The sequence below is a fragment of the Podarcis liolepis genome, assembly GCF_965112155.1.
Source record: "Podarcis liolepis genome assembly, chromosome: 13".
Lineage (NCBI taxonomy): Eukaryota > Metazoa > Chordata > Lepidosauria > Squamata > Lacertidae > Podarcis > Podarcis liolepis.
Genome location: NC_139573.1, coordinates 31,375,652 through 31,392,279, shown reverse-complemented (window position 1 = coordinate 31,392,279; position 16,628 = coordinate 31,375,652). Strand labels below are relative to the sequence as shown.

Below are 16,628 nucleotides of genomic sequence, written 5' to 3'. Positions count from 1 at the left end.
GGGCCTGCAAACTATAATCATCCCCTCACATATTCATGCTTTCGACAGCACTGGATGGGCTCGAAGTTCTCCTCAGAAAAGGGTATCTTTCCCAAGGTGTAAAAATAACTGCCATTGTTGATTTGCATTCATTAATTCCTGTCTGAATTCAGAATGAATATATGTTGGGGGAAATTATGCCAACTATATTTGCTCAAAGGAATAATGGATGTGTGTGGATTATGCACATCACAAAATGCATTAATTCGTCTGTGGAAATTGGGAGCTGCCTGCTGCTTTCATCTTGAGGAAGGAGAGAGGTGCTGGGGCTTCGGTCTGCTTGAAAGCCATACCTCTGACCTGGATGATGTCGCCACTAAACCACAGAAGTATCAGGGCACATCAAAGACCATGGTTACTCAGAGGGAGAGAGGGAGAGAGAGACACTCTGCACATTGTTAATTCATATGTTCCAGAACTGAGATATGGTGGGGAAATGTATTCAAAGGCACAAATTATATTTTGGAACCCACCTATAACTCTCTATGTTACCAAAGCAATGAGGTGACATTTCCTATGACTTCATCCCATGACTTCACAGGAATGTTTGGAAGCTCCATCCATGTTTGTGGAGCCTATTATACTTCATCCAAACAAGGGGGACCCAATTCACACATGCTTACATCACTGTGGGATCCACTTCCCCAACACTCTTCTTGTGCTGCTACAATATATGTATGAATACCAGCAATCACATAGCCAGAGTCAAATATTTGGGTCCTTTCTGCCCAATTATGTCTCAGCCAAGAAAGTGCCTGACAATCGAGCGGAAAGAACCCATGGGATCTGCCCTGCCCATGCTGCTCCAGATTCCAGATGTTAATACAGTGGCAGGACCCAGGCCAGTGTTTGAAAAGCTGTTGGCCTCTGGAGCCTAGGTTACAGGCACCACAACACAAAGTCTAGTCGCATTATTTCCCCTCTTCCCCCCAATTCTGCCATACTTTCTATTTATATTTTTTAAACACATGAACTAACACACAGTTCACATCAGTGACACATTGTCAATATCACATTTTTAATAGCAATTCTTAATTGGTCACCACAAACGTAAATGGGGCTTGGCCCCTGCAATCGTGGCCAAAACCATAAGTCAATTGAATAATTGATATTTACAAAGGCTGACATTTTTATTTTATTTTATTTTAATTACAGTGGTACCTTGGTTCTCATTTCTCCTCCTGCGCCCTCAGTGCTCAGTGGTGACAATTTTCTTCTGGAGTCTCAAATCCCCACATGTGGTGCCAAGACTTCTCAAAGTGCTTGCAATCTGCCAATCCCTGGTTGCAAAATGTACCTGGTGCCTGGCTAACTTCGAACCATGCCCAGGACACATCATTTTCTGGAGAAATGTGTGTTCTTGAGCATGGGTGTGGGGAAAATACTGCAGAAGAGCATAAGAATACAAGAAGACAGAGGAGGTGGAAGATGGGCATTGTGCCTCATCTGAACTTCAGAGCATGGGAAGTCACCCAAAGATATAAAAAATGTTTTTTTGAATTGTACTATGATTTGGAATATTTTTAATGTGGTTTTATTGGATTGTTAAAATGGAAAATTTAATAAATATTATTTATTTTTTTAAAGAGGAGGCGGAACATGGGCATTGTGGCTATTAGCATGCCTCATCTGCAATTTGTGTCCCGTATTTATTCCACAATTATTATTGTCCTCCACTACTATGACCATCACCAGGGAAACATGAATGTGTTTGAGAGATGGAGAGATCCTTTTCCTGCAGTAAAGTTATACCTAATCACATAGCAGAAACGTGCTCCAATCTCAGCAGTGGTGTTCTGTTTTAAGCTTATCTGACACGAATGCCCTTTTGTTTTCCTTTTGTGAAAACTATTGGTTTGATTTCAATTCAGACTTTGCATTTTTAACATAGCTTGTGATGGTGCCTCACACCAAAACTACAAGTGAGCTTAAATGCACAGTTGCAGCCAGCAATGGCAACGATTTGTCCACTTCCCTGCCCACCCTGCTTTCCATAATGCCTAGGATAATTTCCCTGTAACTGGATGTCACAGTGTCATGCATTTTCCCACTAATGATGTGGGATGGGGAAACCACAACACCACCGTGTCATGACATGGGTAAGCTGTCCTAGATGTTACAGAGTGTGGAATAAAATACAAGGCTCCTGTTTTGAACACTTTGCACCCTACTGACCAGCCTATCAAGGCACACCGTCAGTCCATGCCTGGTGCCAGCAGTCAACTATATCAGTCACTGGCCAGAGCCCCCAAGAATTTGGAAGGGTCCCTCACTGACCTGACCCAGTCATGCTGCCATTCACCCCCCTCCCCATTGATCCAACCCCCAGGTGCTTTTCAACAGTGGGCAGTGCACCTTACGATCTGCTTGTGGCAAACGGAGGATTGCGGCAGGGCCAATGCCGGATTTGCAGGGACCTTGGCACAGGTCTGGTAATGGGGCCCTCCACCCCCCTGAGAATGCTCAGGGGACTGCATCTATCCCAGCACCTACTTCTGTCCTATTATCATAGTACCATCGAGAGTGTCCTAACCTATAGTATATTATCGTGGTATGGGAGCAGCTCTGAAACGGATAAAAAAGCTTTACAGAGAATAATTAAAATTGCCCAGAATGTTATTGGGCTCCGACTACCAACCCTGGATGAGATCTTCACGTCTCGCATCTTGAAGAAGTCACATAATATCCTGAGAGATCCCACCCACCCTGCTCACAACTTCTTTGAACTATTGCCTTCGGGCAGAAGATATAGGACAATGAAAACACGAACCACACGCCTTCTGAATAGTTTCTATCCAAGAGCTCTGATTGCACTAAATTATGATCTCAGGGCCAGTTGCAAGGTTTAGCAAGCAGGGAGTAGGAAGGAATGAGATAGGTTTTAGGTTATGTTATGCCTTAATAGGTCATGTTATATTCTGGATTATGTTATGTTTTTTATAGATTATGTCTGAATAGGATGAGAGTGTCGGAGATACGTGCAAATGTATATGTGAACCCGGTCTTTGGGTGGGTGTTTGATTTTCGTTGTTGTGTATACTGTGTATATACGGACAATGACAATAAATTTATCTAAATCACTTCCCCTAAATCCCACCACCACCACCAGGTCAGAGTCCAGTTTCGCTTGTGGCAATGGCAGCTGCAGATTTCTTTGCCACTGTTTTTGCTCTCAACAAGGATATTCTTCAGCTCTGGATGGAGTAGCAGCACTTTTGAAAAGGAGCCACACTCCTCTCCCAACAGCCCTTTTAAGTCGTCGAAAATGTAATGCTCCAGCCTATAGGATGGGTCACAGGAGCCGACTCCTAGGGGCCAAGGTCCCTTCGGGCCCCTTCCCAATAAAATATTTGAGAAGGCTGCCCCCCCCATTGATGGGCATTGCCATTCAAATGGTGTATTGTGATCGAATACACAGGGCTGGGCTTAGCTACCCCCCCCATATTTTATTCAAGTTGGCACCCCTGATTTGTATTTCGTTGATCTGTAGTCTAAAACATGAAAATTTCATAGATCTGTGAGCTGCCAGGGCACACCATTTGGGGTAACTTACAATGACAGGCGACCATCATAGAAGGCAGTGAAGCTTATCTCCCATTCAAAAGTGCCTCTGCCCTGGGTTTGGCGTTGAGGCAGGGAGCACCACAACAGTGGCAGCAGCAAAAGCACAGAGGTGCTGTCACCATCACAACCAGGGTTGCAGCCTGCCCTTCATAGTGTGTGCAAGTGTTGGGTTGTGGGGGGGGGCACCCTGCCAAGGGTCCTCCCAAGCCTGACACCGGTCCTGCTCTAGTCCTCCTCGTGCCGCAAGCAGAGAGCTGTTGAATTGCCGAAAGCTGCCCTCAGAGCAAATAATTTCATAAGAATGCGCTGAGTCGAGCTACTTGCTACAGGGGAAGGCTTCGAAAATTGGGACCACCAGTCAATGACCTGGAGGGGGGGGGGACTGTTCCGAGGTGTATAAAAATATAATATTCAAATAGTCAACACAAACAAAAGCCAGCTAGGGAGCCTTTGCAAATGCGTAGTGTTTTGTTTTTTTAATTGGGTACAATCCGTCCCCATATTTCTGAAGAGTTGCACAACCTTGCATCCCATTATTCCAGCACCATCCATGTCACATGGAATGCGGAGCAGAGCAGTGGCTCTCACGTTCTTTGCTGAAAGCCTATCAGGGATTCCTCAATGGGAAGCTCAGTAATGGCAGCTGAGCTTTCATAGAATCACAGCATTATAGAGTTGAAAGGGACCCTAAGGGCCATCTAGTCCAACCCCCTGCAATGCTTTGCTGAAGGGCAGCTTGCCCACCAATGCCAATTTTCCCGTCGACGTACAACCAGCAGGCAGACCCTTAGTTCACCACTTATGAACAGTCTCTGGCCCAACAAACCATGGCAAGGCTCACCTGGCCAGACTATGAATCGCTAGAATGTGCCCCAAAATCCTCTGCAGTGTGTAGTGGTCATAAGACAGATACTTAAGAACAGCTCCCACCGGCTTTCCACAGTTGCCAGGCCTCCAGTGCTCCAGCAGGGTTCACGGTTAACACCTCTTAAAAAACAACAACCCAGGCTAGCCACTGTTTCAATTTCCCACAATGCTCTGGAGTCCTATTATGTCTGGGGCATTATGGGAAATTAACAGAGCAGCTATATGGAACTGCCCGGCGCTGCTCAGAGTACTGCGGCTGTCTCCTCTGTTGGAAACAAGGTTCCACCAGAGTCCCCCCACCCCACCCACACAAACTTGCACTTAAGGGCTCCTTGGAAGCTGTGTGGAAGGCATTTCCTGAAGGTCAAAATTCTGAAAGACACCAGGTTAGAGTACAAAGTAATATTGCTGGTTTCCAAATACAGTATGTGAATCTTCAGTTTGCCGTGGCATTTTGCCTTTCCTGAAATGCTACACAGATTTCTTGGTCTGTGTGGAACAAAGCTACACACTCACAGAGAGAGAGAGAGAGAGAGAGAGAGAGAGAGAGAGAGAGAGAGAGAGAGAGAGAGCTATCAGTTGCCCTGATAGCTTCAACTACACTTCCTTCCTTGTAATCAGGGACATTGCATGTTTAGCGGGGCTGAGCGGAGATTCTAATCTGTGTTAGGGATCATTAAGTAATGGAGCAGTTATCACAGATTAATTAACCAGGATTTATTTATTTATTTAAAAGATCCCATCATGAACAGCACTTCGCTCCTCAGCCTGCTCACTCCATGGGTTACTCAGAGGCTGGGGTTACTTGCTCACACACAAGCAAGCAAGCTGGCCAGGGAGTCTTGGACTCGAAAGCTGGGCTGGCGTTTTTTGAGGCGCTCCAGCAGAGAGGCAAAAAAAGCCGGGGGGGGGGCAGTGATGGAAGAGGAGGAAGAGGCTCTGCTCCCGGCTTCACACAATAAAAACACAAACACAGACTCCGTACCCACAGATGGGAGAAAGGGGAGGGGAAATTTAAAAAGAGAGGGAGGCGAGACTCCCCTTCCTCTCCCAGTCTCCACTGCCCATATTGGATCAGAACACCCCTAACTCACCCCCGGTTTCGCTGCCCACCCCGGGGTTGGAAGGCTGAATGAGGAAGAGAAGGGGCAGGAAGAAGAGGTGAAGGAAGAGGGGATCTTTTCTCTCCCCCCCCCTCCACCCCGCTCACATTTACCAGTCTGGTGTGTGTATATCCCCACTCTTGCCTCTGCCCTCTTCCCTTCAACGCCCCCAACCACCACCACCAGCGTACCCCGGGGAGTGGAAAGTTGAATCGAGGGGGAGTGGGAGGGATCCAGAACCCTCCCCCCCTTCTGCCCACTCTAGGTCAAACCGCAGCCCGCCTCTTACCTGCAACCCCCTGCTCCGGGCTTCCATCGCTCTGCAGCTCAAGTCGTCCCCGTCCAGTCCAGAAATCTCCTGCAGCAGCCGAGCCAAACTAAGCTAAGAGCCAGGCGAGCCGCCGCCGCCGCCGCGGCAGCCTCCTCCCCCGGCCTGCCCCGCCCCCACCTGCCTCCACTTTATGTCTTGGGAAGGGTCTGCCTACAGGCAGCCTCGGGTGGCCTCTTCCCCGCCCCCCAGCAGGAGATTGCAGGGCCCCTGCAGTTTAAGAAGCAGGCGGGGACACTCCTCCCTCTCCTACGCACACCTGAGCTGGAGGCGAGGATGTTCACATCGCCCAGGACACCGCTCTGCGGTCACCTACCACCACCACCGGCTTTTGAACGCCATCTGATTTGGGCTTGAGCACCGTCTCTCTCATTTCACCCCACTGTGCCCCAGTAAAACTGCTCGAGTTCCAGCTCATACCTGACTCACCTGGACCCATTTGTTCTGCAGGAGTAGGAACAAAGGATGCTGCTTGAGTCAGACCGCTGGCCCATATAGCGGAGCCTTGTCTCTAAACTGGTGGGCAGTGGAGCTCTTGGATTTCAGACAAGGTTTCCCCCCCCTCTCTCTCCTCCAACCCTACCTGGAGATGCCAGCGATTGAAGCTGGGACCTTCAGATGCTCTGTCACTGAGCTACAGCCCTTCCCCATCGTGCACCTGTTGGCGGTTTACTGCACACATTGTAGGTCACAGATGGAGAGCCTGGTGCTCTCCAGATATTGTTGGACTACCTCTTTGGCCCTTGGCTCTGCTGGCTGGAGCTGATGGGAGTTGGCATCCAACCACACCTGGAGGACCAAGGTTCCCCATTTTTGCTATAGGTGGAGAGTGGGGAGGTGGCCTGGCTGTGCCTTTGGGGAGGAAGCCATCATATAATAATAATATTATAATAATTTATGATTTATACCCCATTTGGCTGGGTTTCCCCAGCCACTCTGGGCAGCTTCCAACAGAATATTAAAATACAATAATCTATTAAACATTAAAAGCTTCCATAAACCAGGCTGCATTCAGATGTCTTCTAAAAGTCTGGTAGTTGTTTTCTCTTTGACATCTGGTGGGAGGGTGTTCCACAGGGCGGGTGCCACTACTGAGAAGGCCCTCTGCCTGGTTCCTTGTAACTTGGCCTCTCACAGTGAGGGAACCGCCAGAAGGCCCTCGGCACTGGACCTCAGTGTCCGGGCAAAATGATGTGGGTGGAGACGCTCCTTCAGGTATACTGGACTGAGGCCGTTTAGGGCTAATAATAATAATATCATAGCCACTCAACCCCATTGCTTCTCTCTGATGGGCCTGTCTTTGTGTGTGTGATGTAAACAGAGTGCAGTCTTGAAGCACTACAGAATTAGAATAACGAAAGGGGAGAGAAGGACTTGTTGCCAGTGCAATAAAATCAGCCTATCTGCCTTGAGATGAACCAAGTCTCAGCTGGCCACCGAGTTCCAGTTTTCTGCTCTGGGGCAAGATCCCTGATGAACCATCCAAGATTAAACGTAGGATCTCAAACCCAACCTGAGACTAAAGCCACACAGTCTCTATTAAAAAAAGAAAATCATAATTACATCAATGCGTGGTGCGTTTTAATGGTGCCCAACACCTGCCATCTAAGGCTACTTCACACTCTGCCTAATGGTTTGACCTTCCCATAGAAGACCTTCAAGAGGAGGTTCCAGATGCTTCAAAGGCCATCAATTCACTGCTGAACTGCCCTATTAAGAAATTTCTCCTGGCATTTGGCTTAAATCTACAGTCCTATAATTTGAAGCTGCTGCTCTCTGACAAGTTCTTCGAGTGGAAGTGGGAAATAATAGGGAAAGCACTTGCCTATCTAGCTGTTTCACATGAATAGCATTGCATTTAAAAGGTGCTTTAGAATTTCCACCATCTCTGGTTATTGGCCATGCTGGCTGTGAGTTAGAATCGAGCAACATCTGAAGGACTACAGGTCTCCCTTCCCCTGTCTTAGAGGATAAGGTGCATTAATAATTTCTCTCCACTTTGGGACACACTTTTAGTTGTCACCCACATCCTGAACCTACTCCCCCCCCCCCGACTGAACACACACCGAAGCCAGTGTTTCCCCAACGTCTGATAAACGAGGTGTGTTTCCCCCTCCACGAATGAAAGGGCTTAGTTTGTAAAATCGAACGCTATGTACCTTCATAGGAGTATGCCCTCTGTGTTTCTGCACGAGTCACTGATCTGAGCATGCTCAAGATTGGAAGGAAGGAAGTTCAGAGTACATAAACATGCAAAGAGGCAATGGGCAATGGCTACTTTGATCCCCACAGTATATGATTGAAATAGTTCGTTTTGCAAGCACATTAGCAGTTCTCTTACAGTGCGTTATTGTGCCCTGTCACACAGATTGCAATTTTCTGCTTCAAGCCTTTCCTCATAGGGCTTGTCTCCAAGTCTCTTGTAGATCTCCTTGCAACTCCTCTTCCCAGTTTCACAACATTCTCCTTAAATTAGGGCCCCCCAAACTGAACAGACACGGATGGGACACGGGTGGTGCTGTGGGTTAAACCACAGAGCCTAGGACTTGCTGATCAGAAGGTTGGCGGTTCGAATCCCTGCGACGGGGTGAGCTCCCATTGCTCAGTCCCTGCTCCTGCCAACCTAGCAGTTCAAAAGCACGTCAAAGTGCAAGTAGATAAATAGGTACTGCTCCGGCGGGAAGGTAAACGCCGTTTCCGTGCGCTGCTCTGGTTCGCCAGAAGCAGCTTAGTCATGCTGGCCACATGACCTGGAAGCTGTATGCCACCTCCCTCAGCCAATAAAGTGAGATGAGCGCCGCAACCCCAGAGTCGGCCACGACTGGACCTAATGGTCAGGGGTCCCTTTACCTTTACCTTTAAACTGAACAGAGGACTCCCAGGGTGGGAGTCTGGTTGTAGATTCTTTTTGCATGTGAAGCTTAAAGGAAAGAGGGTCTTGCCTCATTCACTTTGCAATACGATCCTCTTTTGCTTTGCACTGCAGAAGCCTCTCTTTCCACATTAACATGATCAAACATCCTTGTAAATAGCGTAAGAAAGGCCCACGGCCATATTTAAGCTTCACATATGAAACGTGCTCTTGGAGCTACTAAGTGTGGAGCTGAAATTACCTCCTAAGAGTTGGATATTTTTGCATTTACTAATTTGAACCAAAAGGCCCCCTTTTTGCTACAGCATCACATGCTCAGCTCATGCTCAGCCCCCTTTCAATTTTCAGCACCGGTTCTGCCCAGCCAGTTGGCTTTTGGAGCCTCGTTTTGGTCCTCACCTTGAGCAGAAGTGTGCATTTACCCTCTTGCAGTTTTATTTTAAAGTTGTCAGCCCAGCTCTTCAAGTGTGTCAAGTTGCCTTGGGATTTTTTTTTTGCTCCTGTCCTCTAAAGTGGTCACTAAATCCTCTCAGTTTTGTACTGTCTGTGGATTTTAGGAATGTGCTGTCCATTCCTTTCTCTAGGAAATGAGACAGATGGCAAGCTTTATCTTAGAGCAGATGTGGGGAATCCCCAGCCCATGGGCCCAGTTTAGGCCCTGCCAGGCTTCTCCATTTGGTGTCCTAGAATCATAGAATTGTAAAGTTGGAAGGGATCCTAAGGGTCATCTAGTCCAACCCCCTTCAATGCAGGAATCTTTTGCCCAATGTGGGGCTCGAACCCATGACCCTGAGATCAAGAGTCTCATGCTCTACTGACTGAGCTATCCCGCAGGCTTGCAAAGCCATTTCACTGAAACCACACCCAGCTGCTCCACACCCCACATCATATATGACATCAATGTGTGGGGCTCAGCTAAAGAGGCATTTGCAGGCATCCACGGGTCAGCTGGTGGGTAGCACATGCCAAGCCCTAGCCATGCAAAGCACTGTGCCTGGGGCTTTGCAAGAGGCCTTGGCAAAACCCAACCACCAGCTTGCAAAGCTCCTTGCAAGAGCTGCAGAAGAGAACACTTGGCCGGGGTTTAGCAAGCCCTGGCGATCAGCAGATTGTTGAGTCTTGCTGAGCCCCTTTCAAGCACTCTGCAGGACAGTGTGTTAGGGCCTGATCAGACTCAGTTCAATGTGGATCATGAACCTCTTGGGCCTCCTTCGATCCCCCCCCCTCGTCCATGTTGCGTTCTCCAACTACTGCTGTCCCCACACTTTCTCCTCCCTAAATCTGGAGTTTTAGCTCTGCTATTTGGGTTTTCAAAGGATGGGAAACATCTGGATTTAGGGAGCAGAATGTCAGTAGTAGTTGGAGGAGAACGCCGCACGGACAAGGGGGAATCAAAGGAGGTCTAATGGGTCCACAACACCCTTAAAAGTGTGATAGAGACTGTGCAAAAGTCCTCCCCCAGAGAGAATGCTGAAGGTATGACAGACACAATGTGTGTGATTTACCAACTCATCCCACTATTGTTGCTGATAAATGGAATGTTCAGGGTTGTGCGGTCCTTCAGGTATCTGCAAGACTGCTTAGCTTGCTCAGAGACAACAACAGAACTAAATAAATGAATGTAAACGATAGTTGTGGGAACCGTCTGGTCCTCCACCAGACGTTGGGACTACAACTCCCATCATCCCTGGCCATTGGGCTTGCTGGCTGGGGCTGCTGGGAAATGGAATACCAATAACAACAGGAGGGCTACAGGTTTCCCTGGTGTAGGACAAACCATTCTGGATCCCTTGAAAAGGTTATTGTCATGAACACATCTGCCCCAAGTAGAGAAGCATAGCATGAGTTAGAAAGCAGTCAGACAGCTGAGAGCAGTCGGCTGTCTACTCCCCCTCCCCCTGACATTGGGATGTTGATAAGACGTTAGCAGAGAGCGAGATGGAGAGAAGCCAACTCGCTCAAGAAGCATAGGCAGGCTTGGAAAGCAGGAGGGGTAGCATTTCCTCACTGGAAGAGGAGGCTATTAATCCCCTGAGTCCAAGGAATAGACGTATGGGAAAGGTATTAGACAGGAAACAAACCCAGAAACGTAAGGGTTATAGGTTCAGGATATTCTGCAGAACCAGGAAGTGCTCCTCAGAAGGGTCAACTGAATCGTAAGGTATGGAAGCTCCGATAGAGCGTCCGAGACTGATTGTTTGTTTTGCAATAAATCTTCAAGCTAATTACGACTTGTGTGCTGCGTTATCAAGATGGCAGCCTGGGCTCCTGACAGTTATGATATCAAAATTTTGGATAGTTGTGAAGTATTATTTGTAGCACATATACGTAACGATGTATTCATTTTGCAACAAAAGAAGCAAACAGTAGGGGTTGTGTACAAGCCACATGTAATTGTGCCTCCATCATACCACCTCCACTCTCCTGAGAAGCTGTTGCCTAATTGCAGTCTTTGTTTTACAATGAAGATGTGAAACAGAAGCAGACCAGGAGCCTGTGTATTTGAATTAATTTATGTTCCCCTTGTCCCTTGGTAGCCCCAGCTCTGTTCCTACTTTCCTCGCCATTCTCCTAACACTCTTTGGGGAGAAAAGATGGCACATTTGTTTGTAACACGATGCTATCTAAGTGGAACAAAATGGACAGGCAAGTGATTTCTGTAGAGCGGTACAGTCTTAAAATTGGAGCTGGATCCCAGTCAGCAAAGCCCTCTCATGGCATGCAGATCATGCATGTAACAACACCACTGAAAAGCTCGTATGTGGTTCTGGGATGACATCGTCTCTAGGCTTTTGTATAGCTTCTTTGATTGCAAATTGGCCAGTTGATATTTGTAGAACCAGGAATGCTCATGCCTACCTACAAAAGTGTGTCTGGGGTGGTGGTGGGGGGGTGAGATCAAAGCGTGGACCTGAGCAATTTCGGAGTTGGAAGGTTGCAAAAGCAAAAGCCTGTTTCTCTGGTGTGTGTGCTCCAGCTGTGTGTGCATGCTGTTTCTCTTGGGGGACAATGACTGATGCCACTTTAAATGTCTGGCACTGTCTGGTTGCGTACCTGCCCCCACACGCTGTAGATCAGCAGATATTCTGAAAAAAAGCATGCATCTCTTTAGTCCTCTTACTTCCCACAGAACCCCTCCTCCCTTGCAAAATGCTGCGCCTGAAACTTCCTATCACTTGGGGGAATTGAGCGACGTGAAGCAGTAGTAATGAGGCAGGCAGGAGACTGGTCTGTCATACCTTCCTATCCTCATTTGCTCATTGGTTTTAGAAAAAGGTCACCGGTGGTTGGTGCCCATTAGGGGCTGGTAGGGTAGAAGTCAGGGAGACCAACACTAGGGGGAGCCAGAGTCAATGGCAGGCAGAGCCCCCCAGCTGATTGGTTGTAATGAAGAAGGTAGGCAGGTGGGGGCAGCTTGAGGGGAGGGAGGCAGTGGCCCATTGGCCTCAGTGAACCAGCCTCCACTGCAAAAGAGCAGGAATTGATCTTGCTTGGACACCTCCAGTTTGGTTGGCACTCCTTCCTTGGCCAAGGATTAGTTCCATCGCTTCCTTTCAGCTCCTTAAATCTGGTACCTGCAGCACAACGGCAAGAAGCACCTTCCCAGTCCTTCCCAGTTCCTCATTGGGTGGAAGAGGTCTTCAATGACAATTTTTTGTGTGAAATATTGGCGACGGGAGGGGGGCAAGAGATATGTGGGGGGTAGGGAAAGAAGCACTCGAGAACTATTTTTAGTCAAGGAATTGGTTGCCAGGGACATTAAGCTAATTCCATCGCCATACATCAGGGAAATGACTGCGGAGCTGTTTTGGAGCCTAATTGAGGGGATTTATAGCAAAATGCAACTTGTCAGAGGTGGCAGAGGCAAAATAAAACACTCCCAAGGATGAGGAAAATCAGTCCATTTGTCATGCTTAACTCTGGATTCCTTGGCACAGCATACGGCAGATTGAGCCGAGAGTGGGATGGAGGAGGGAGACTTTGATCATGCCATCGACCCTGCTGGGCATTTTCCAAAAGCCTGTATGGATTCTGTATTTGGACCAGGCATGTGCTGGGCCCAGAAATCAGCACCCTTAGAACAACACTTTACTATCTACTTTTAAACGCAAGCTTCTTGTGTTCATGGATGTGAAGATATCATGATGGCGATCATCATCTGTTCCCTTAAAAAAAATCATAATATTGCTGCCTCCAGCTGTAAAACACTTGTCTCCTTCCCTGGCCAGAGTCCAACAGCTGGACCACTTCTCCCCAGCCTGTACTCAGGGAGGTTGGGCGTGTCATACCTAGGAACCACCAGCCATCAAAAGCTGTTGAAGAAAAATCTTCCAAGTCATTAGTGCCTAATGCAAAAAAAAAAAAAAAAAAAAAAAATCATTAACTGCTTCCTAAACAATTAAAGGAAAGGTCATCTTCTCCCTCGATGGCTGGGAGGCTTTTTAAAAATGCAGACAATGGCTGGTGGAATTTATGAAGGGAAAGGTGAGGTGAGATTTCATGCAGTTAGAAAATGGGATTTCAGTTCCCTTGGTAGGTTTTTTTGCCTTTCCAAACTAGAATGTACACATGTGATTTGCACATTTGCTAGAGGTTGCAAAATGCAGCTTGTCATAGTGTTAAAATGACATTATACTAGTGCAAGTTGTTATTTAAAGAGTATGTGGGTAGTAAAACTATAGTCCAGTCCTTTGATTAATTTGTCCCTTGCCTAGAACCACAGGCAGCTTTATGTGAGATAATCTTCAAGTGACTATTAAAAAGCGGGGGCCTAGGTTGGCTTGTGTGGGATTATGTGCTTTACAGATGCAGATTTGTGTAGGTGATCTCAAAGGTACAGTTGCATCCCTGTGATTCACAATAGTTTCTGCGGTACAAAACTGTCGCCAGCAAGGACATTCTAACCTCACTTGCGAGATCTCTAGCCAAGGGATGTGCCTCACTCCTGCATTCTGAATGGCACCCGGAGAGCTGACTAGATGTGTTACATAGAGATCTATCAGCATCAATTCAATGGCTCAGCCCATTGTACCAGCAGTAATTAGGAGGCATTAATACAGAATGAATTTCTCACGTCATAATTACAACCGAAGGTGTGAACCAAATTTTCATCGGGCTTGATTGCAAACACTCTGGAGTAGTTAAGCTAACAGTTCAAAATGATCTCTACAAACCGAATCACTGTGAGTAGCTCAGCACCACTATAAGCCATTGGGGTTGCAGGAAGGACGGTCTTGGGGGGGGATTTTAAGGGGAAAGGGGGTGTTTTAAGCATGCAATAGGTCGCCTTGGTTACTTCCACTATCTTTTTAGACCATTTGTCTTCCTTGTAGTGGATTTTGACAGTCCAGCTCTCCCAGGTCACAGCCCTGCTAGGCTGCATTAGCAGTTGAGTGACTGTGTGAAGGCCCATCAGTGACTGTGGTGTGTGGAACAGTTTTATTTAGGCAATCTGAATGGCATGGCAGAAGCACAAGGCAGAGAAAATAATGACAAACCACAACAAGACCCTCCAAATCCCCACATTTCCCTCTCCCCAGGAAGACTCAGTTGGTAGCTTTTTCTTTTACTTCCAGGGAATAACAGATTGCCCAATTTCAGGCTAGCAATGAAAATTCCCTGTAGCCAAATTGTTGGACTACAAACTAGTAGTTTCCTGTTTCATGTGTGATGCGGATTGCTGCTGAGGTTTATTTTCAATATTTCAATTATCTACCTTGATTTGTTGGGGCTCAAGCCAGCTGGGAAACTTTACTCTCTGACCTCTTGCTGTTGTTGTTTTTATATTATTGTCTGTTAAATTTATGCCACCCTTCATCCATAGATCTCAGGGCAGTTTACAACATAAAATTACAATATAAAAACCACAAAATACATAAATGTTTTTGCCTGGCACCTAAAGGTGGATAATGAAGGCGTCAGCCGAACCTCTTTGGGGAGAGCATTCCACAAGCGGGGAACCATAGCAGAAAAGGTCTGTTCTCATGTTACCTGGTGGTAGCCTAATGCACTCTGCACATGCTTGGATGCACAATCTTTCCTATTGCTTCACATGTTAGAACAGGTTGCTGGACTAGATGGGCCATATACCTGATCCTGCTGGCTCTTCTTATGTTTACATTGCACATAACAGCATTCATGCCTGTTGTGGCACATCTTATTTGCTATTAACATTTATTATTTATTTTCTATTTGCAATTAGTTTCTTATTTACCACATGTTTTTGGCTCAGAGCATTATACATCTGGCTCCTGTACAGTCCCCACATCCATGCAGCTGGCAGGACCAGATTAGTTTACCTTCAGTCTTATCACGAGCCTTCGCACCATTCTCTGGGCCCTCCTGATGTCTGGTATGGATTTTTATTTGGCTCTAGCTGTTGTTCAATGTTGCAAAACATCTTGACTCACAGGGCTGGCTTTGCAGGTCTGGAGGTTTCGTCAATAGTTGTCCTCCCTCCCTTTGTTCATTTGCAGGTCCAAGCTAATGGCTGCCTGGGTGGGTAGACAGGTCTTTTTTACCAGACCAGTAAATTTTACACACAGTGGCAAATTGGGGGAGTTCAGATATTACAAAGAGGCACTGCCTGAGGCCACTTTCATGCCATACTATCCTCCTCGAGTCTTTAAGATACGAGCAGAGGGAAACCAATGCCCCAAACCTCATTGCATCATGCTGAATTCAGCCAACCTCAAAATATAAAATAGGAAAAAATAGCTGAGAGAGGAGAAGGAGAGAAGGAGAGGGTGGTGGTGGTGGTGGTGGTGGTGATTTTTAAGGGCTTTGCCGAGGTCACAATCTCCTTTTCTGCCACTCTATCTGTCTTTCAAAAATGACTTCAGAGTTGGAAAAGGTTCAGAGATTGTGCATGTCATGAAGAAAGTGCACAGGAAGTACTTAAGGTGTTCATGACATCACCTAAAGGAAGACACCCCCTTCTACCTATCAGAATAATTTTGAACACTTGACACCCTATTTTCTTTTTAATTCCTTAATTTTTTGTGGTTTTGGTATACACAATCTACTTTTTTTAAAAAAAGTACTGCCTTCCCCACCACACATTAAAAAGTTACCCTTGCCCTTGTACAGGAAGCTGGGATATCATTTAACCTATGTGGAACAATTGCATGTTAGGTAGCTATCACAGCAAAAAAAGAAAAAGAAAGGACATTTATCTGGGAAAGACTTTTGAGGAAGGCTCTGTGTACATTCCCTTTATATTAGCCATAACCCATATATTTCCTGTTATTTCTTAAGAAACACTGCATTTTGACGTGTGTCCACCCCCCCTCCCAAAAAATCCCCCAGTTTGGATCAGAACTGAGAAAAAGAGCAACCTAGCTGTGTTTTAAGTTGGCAAATGTGTTGCTCTCCAGGGTCCTGAAATGGACTATTCTTTGGGAATCTCAGTTTAGAACGCTAAAAAGTGTCAATGGTGGTGGACAGAGAGGATGCTTGAGAAATCTGGTGTGCCCTAGACAGGACAGTGCTCACGGTTATTTTCCTCCTCCACACCCTGGCCACAAATGAGTGTCTGATACTACTCTACATAGAGTAGACATCTTAGGTTGCTGCGGGGGTGGGGGGAATCAGTAAAGAACCTTGTGCAACATTACAAACATGAGCAGATTTATGGTGGGTGCGTAAGCTTTTATGGACTAAGGAGTCCACTTCATCAGATGCAAGATAGCTCCAGTCTCCCAGAGAGATAACAAGCATTTCATTATATTTTTGGCGGTGCTTTATGAGGCTTTTCTGGATCCAGAATTTGAAGTGGGATTGTGGCCAAATGATGTAATCAAAATTAACGTTATGTGTATGGGTAGGTGTGGGATAGGAGACTTTTAGGTCTCAC

The 16,628-nt window shown here is 46.7% G+C and overlaps 1 protein-coding gene across 2 annotated transcripts in view; it reads right to left on the bottom strand.

Moving 5' to 3' along the window:
• Positions 1-5,981, bottom strand: part of LOC310690662 (corticotropin-releasing factor receptor 1) — a 62,900-nt gene extending 56,919 nt beyond the window's left edge. The window contains exon 1 of one of the 2 annotated variants that reach the window (XM_083470078.1): positions 5,863-5,981. In XM_083470078.1, the coding sequence (XP_083326204.1) occupies positions 5,863-5,889 (27 nt within the window). In that variant the 5' untranslated portion in view covers positions 5,890-5,981. The remainder of the gene's footprint in view (positions 1-5,862) is intronic. The other variant, XM_083470080.1, reaches the window with a different exon arrangement.
• Positions 5,982-16,628: the final 10,647 nt, after the last annotated feature.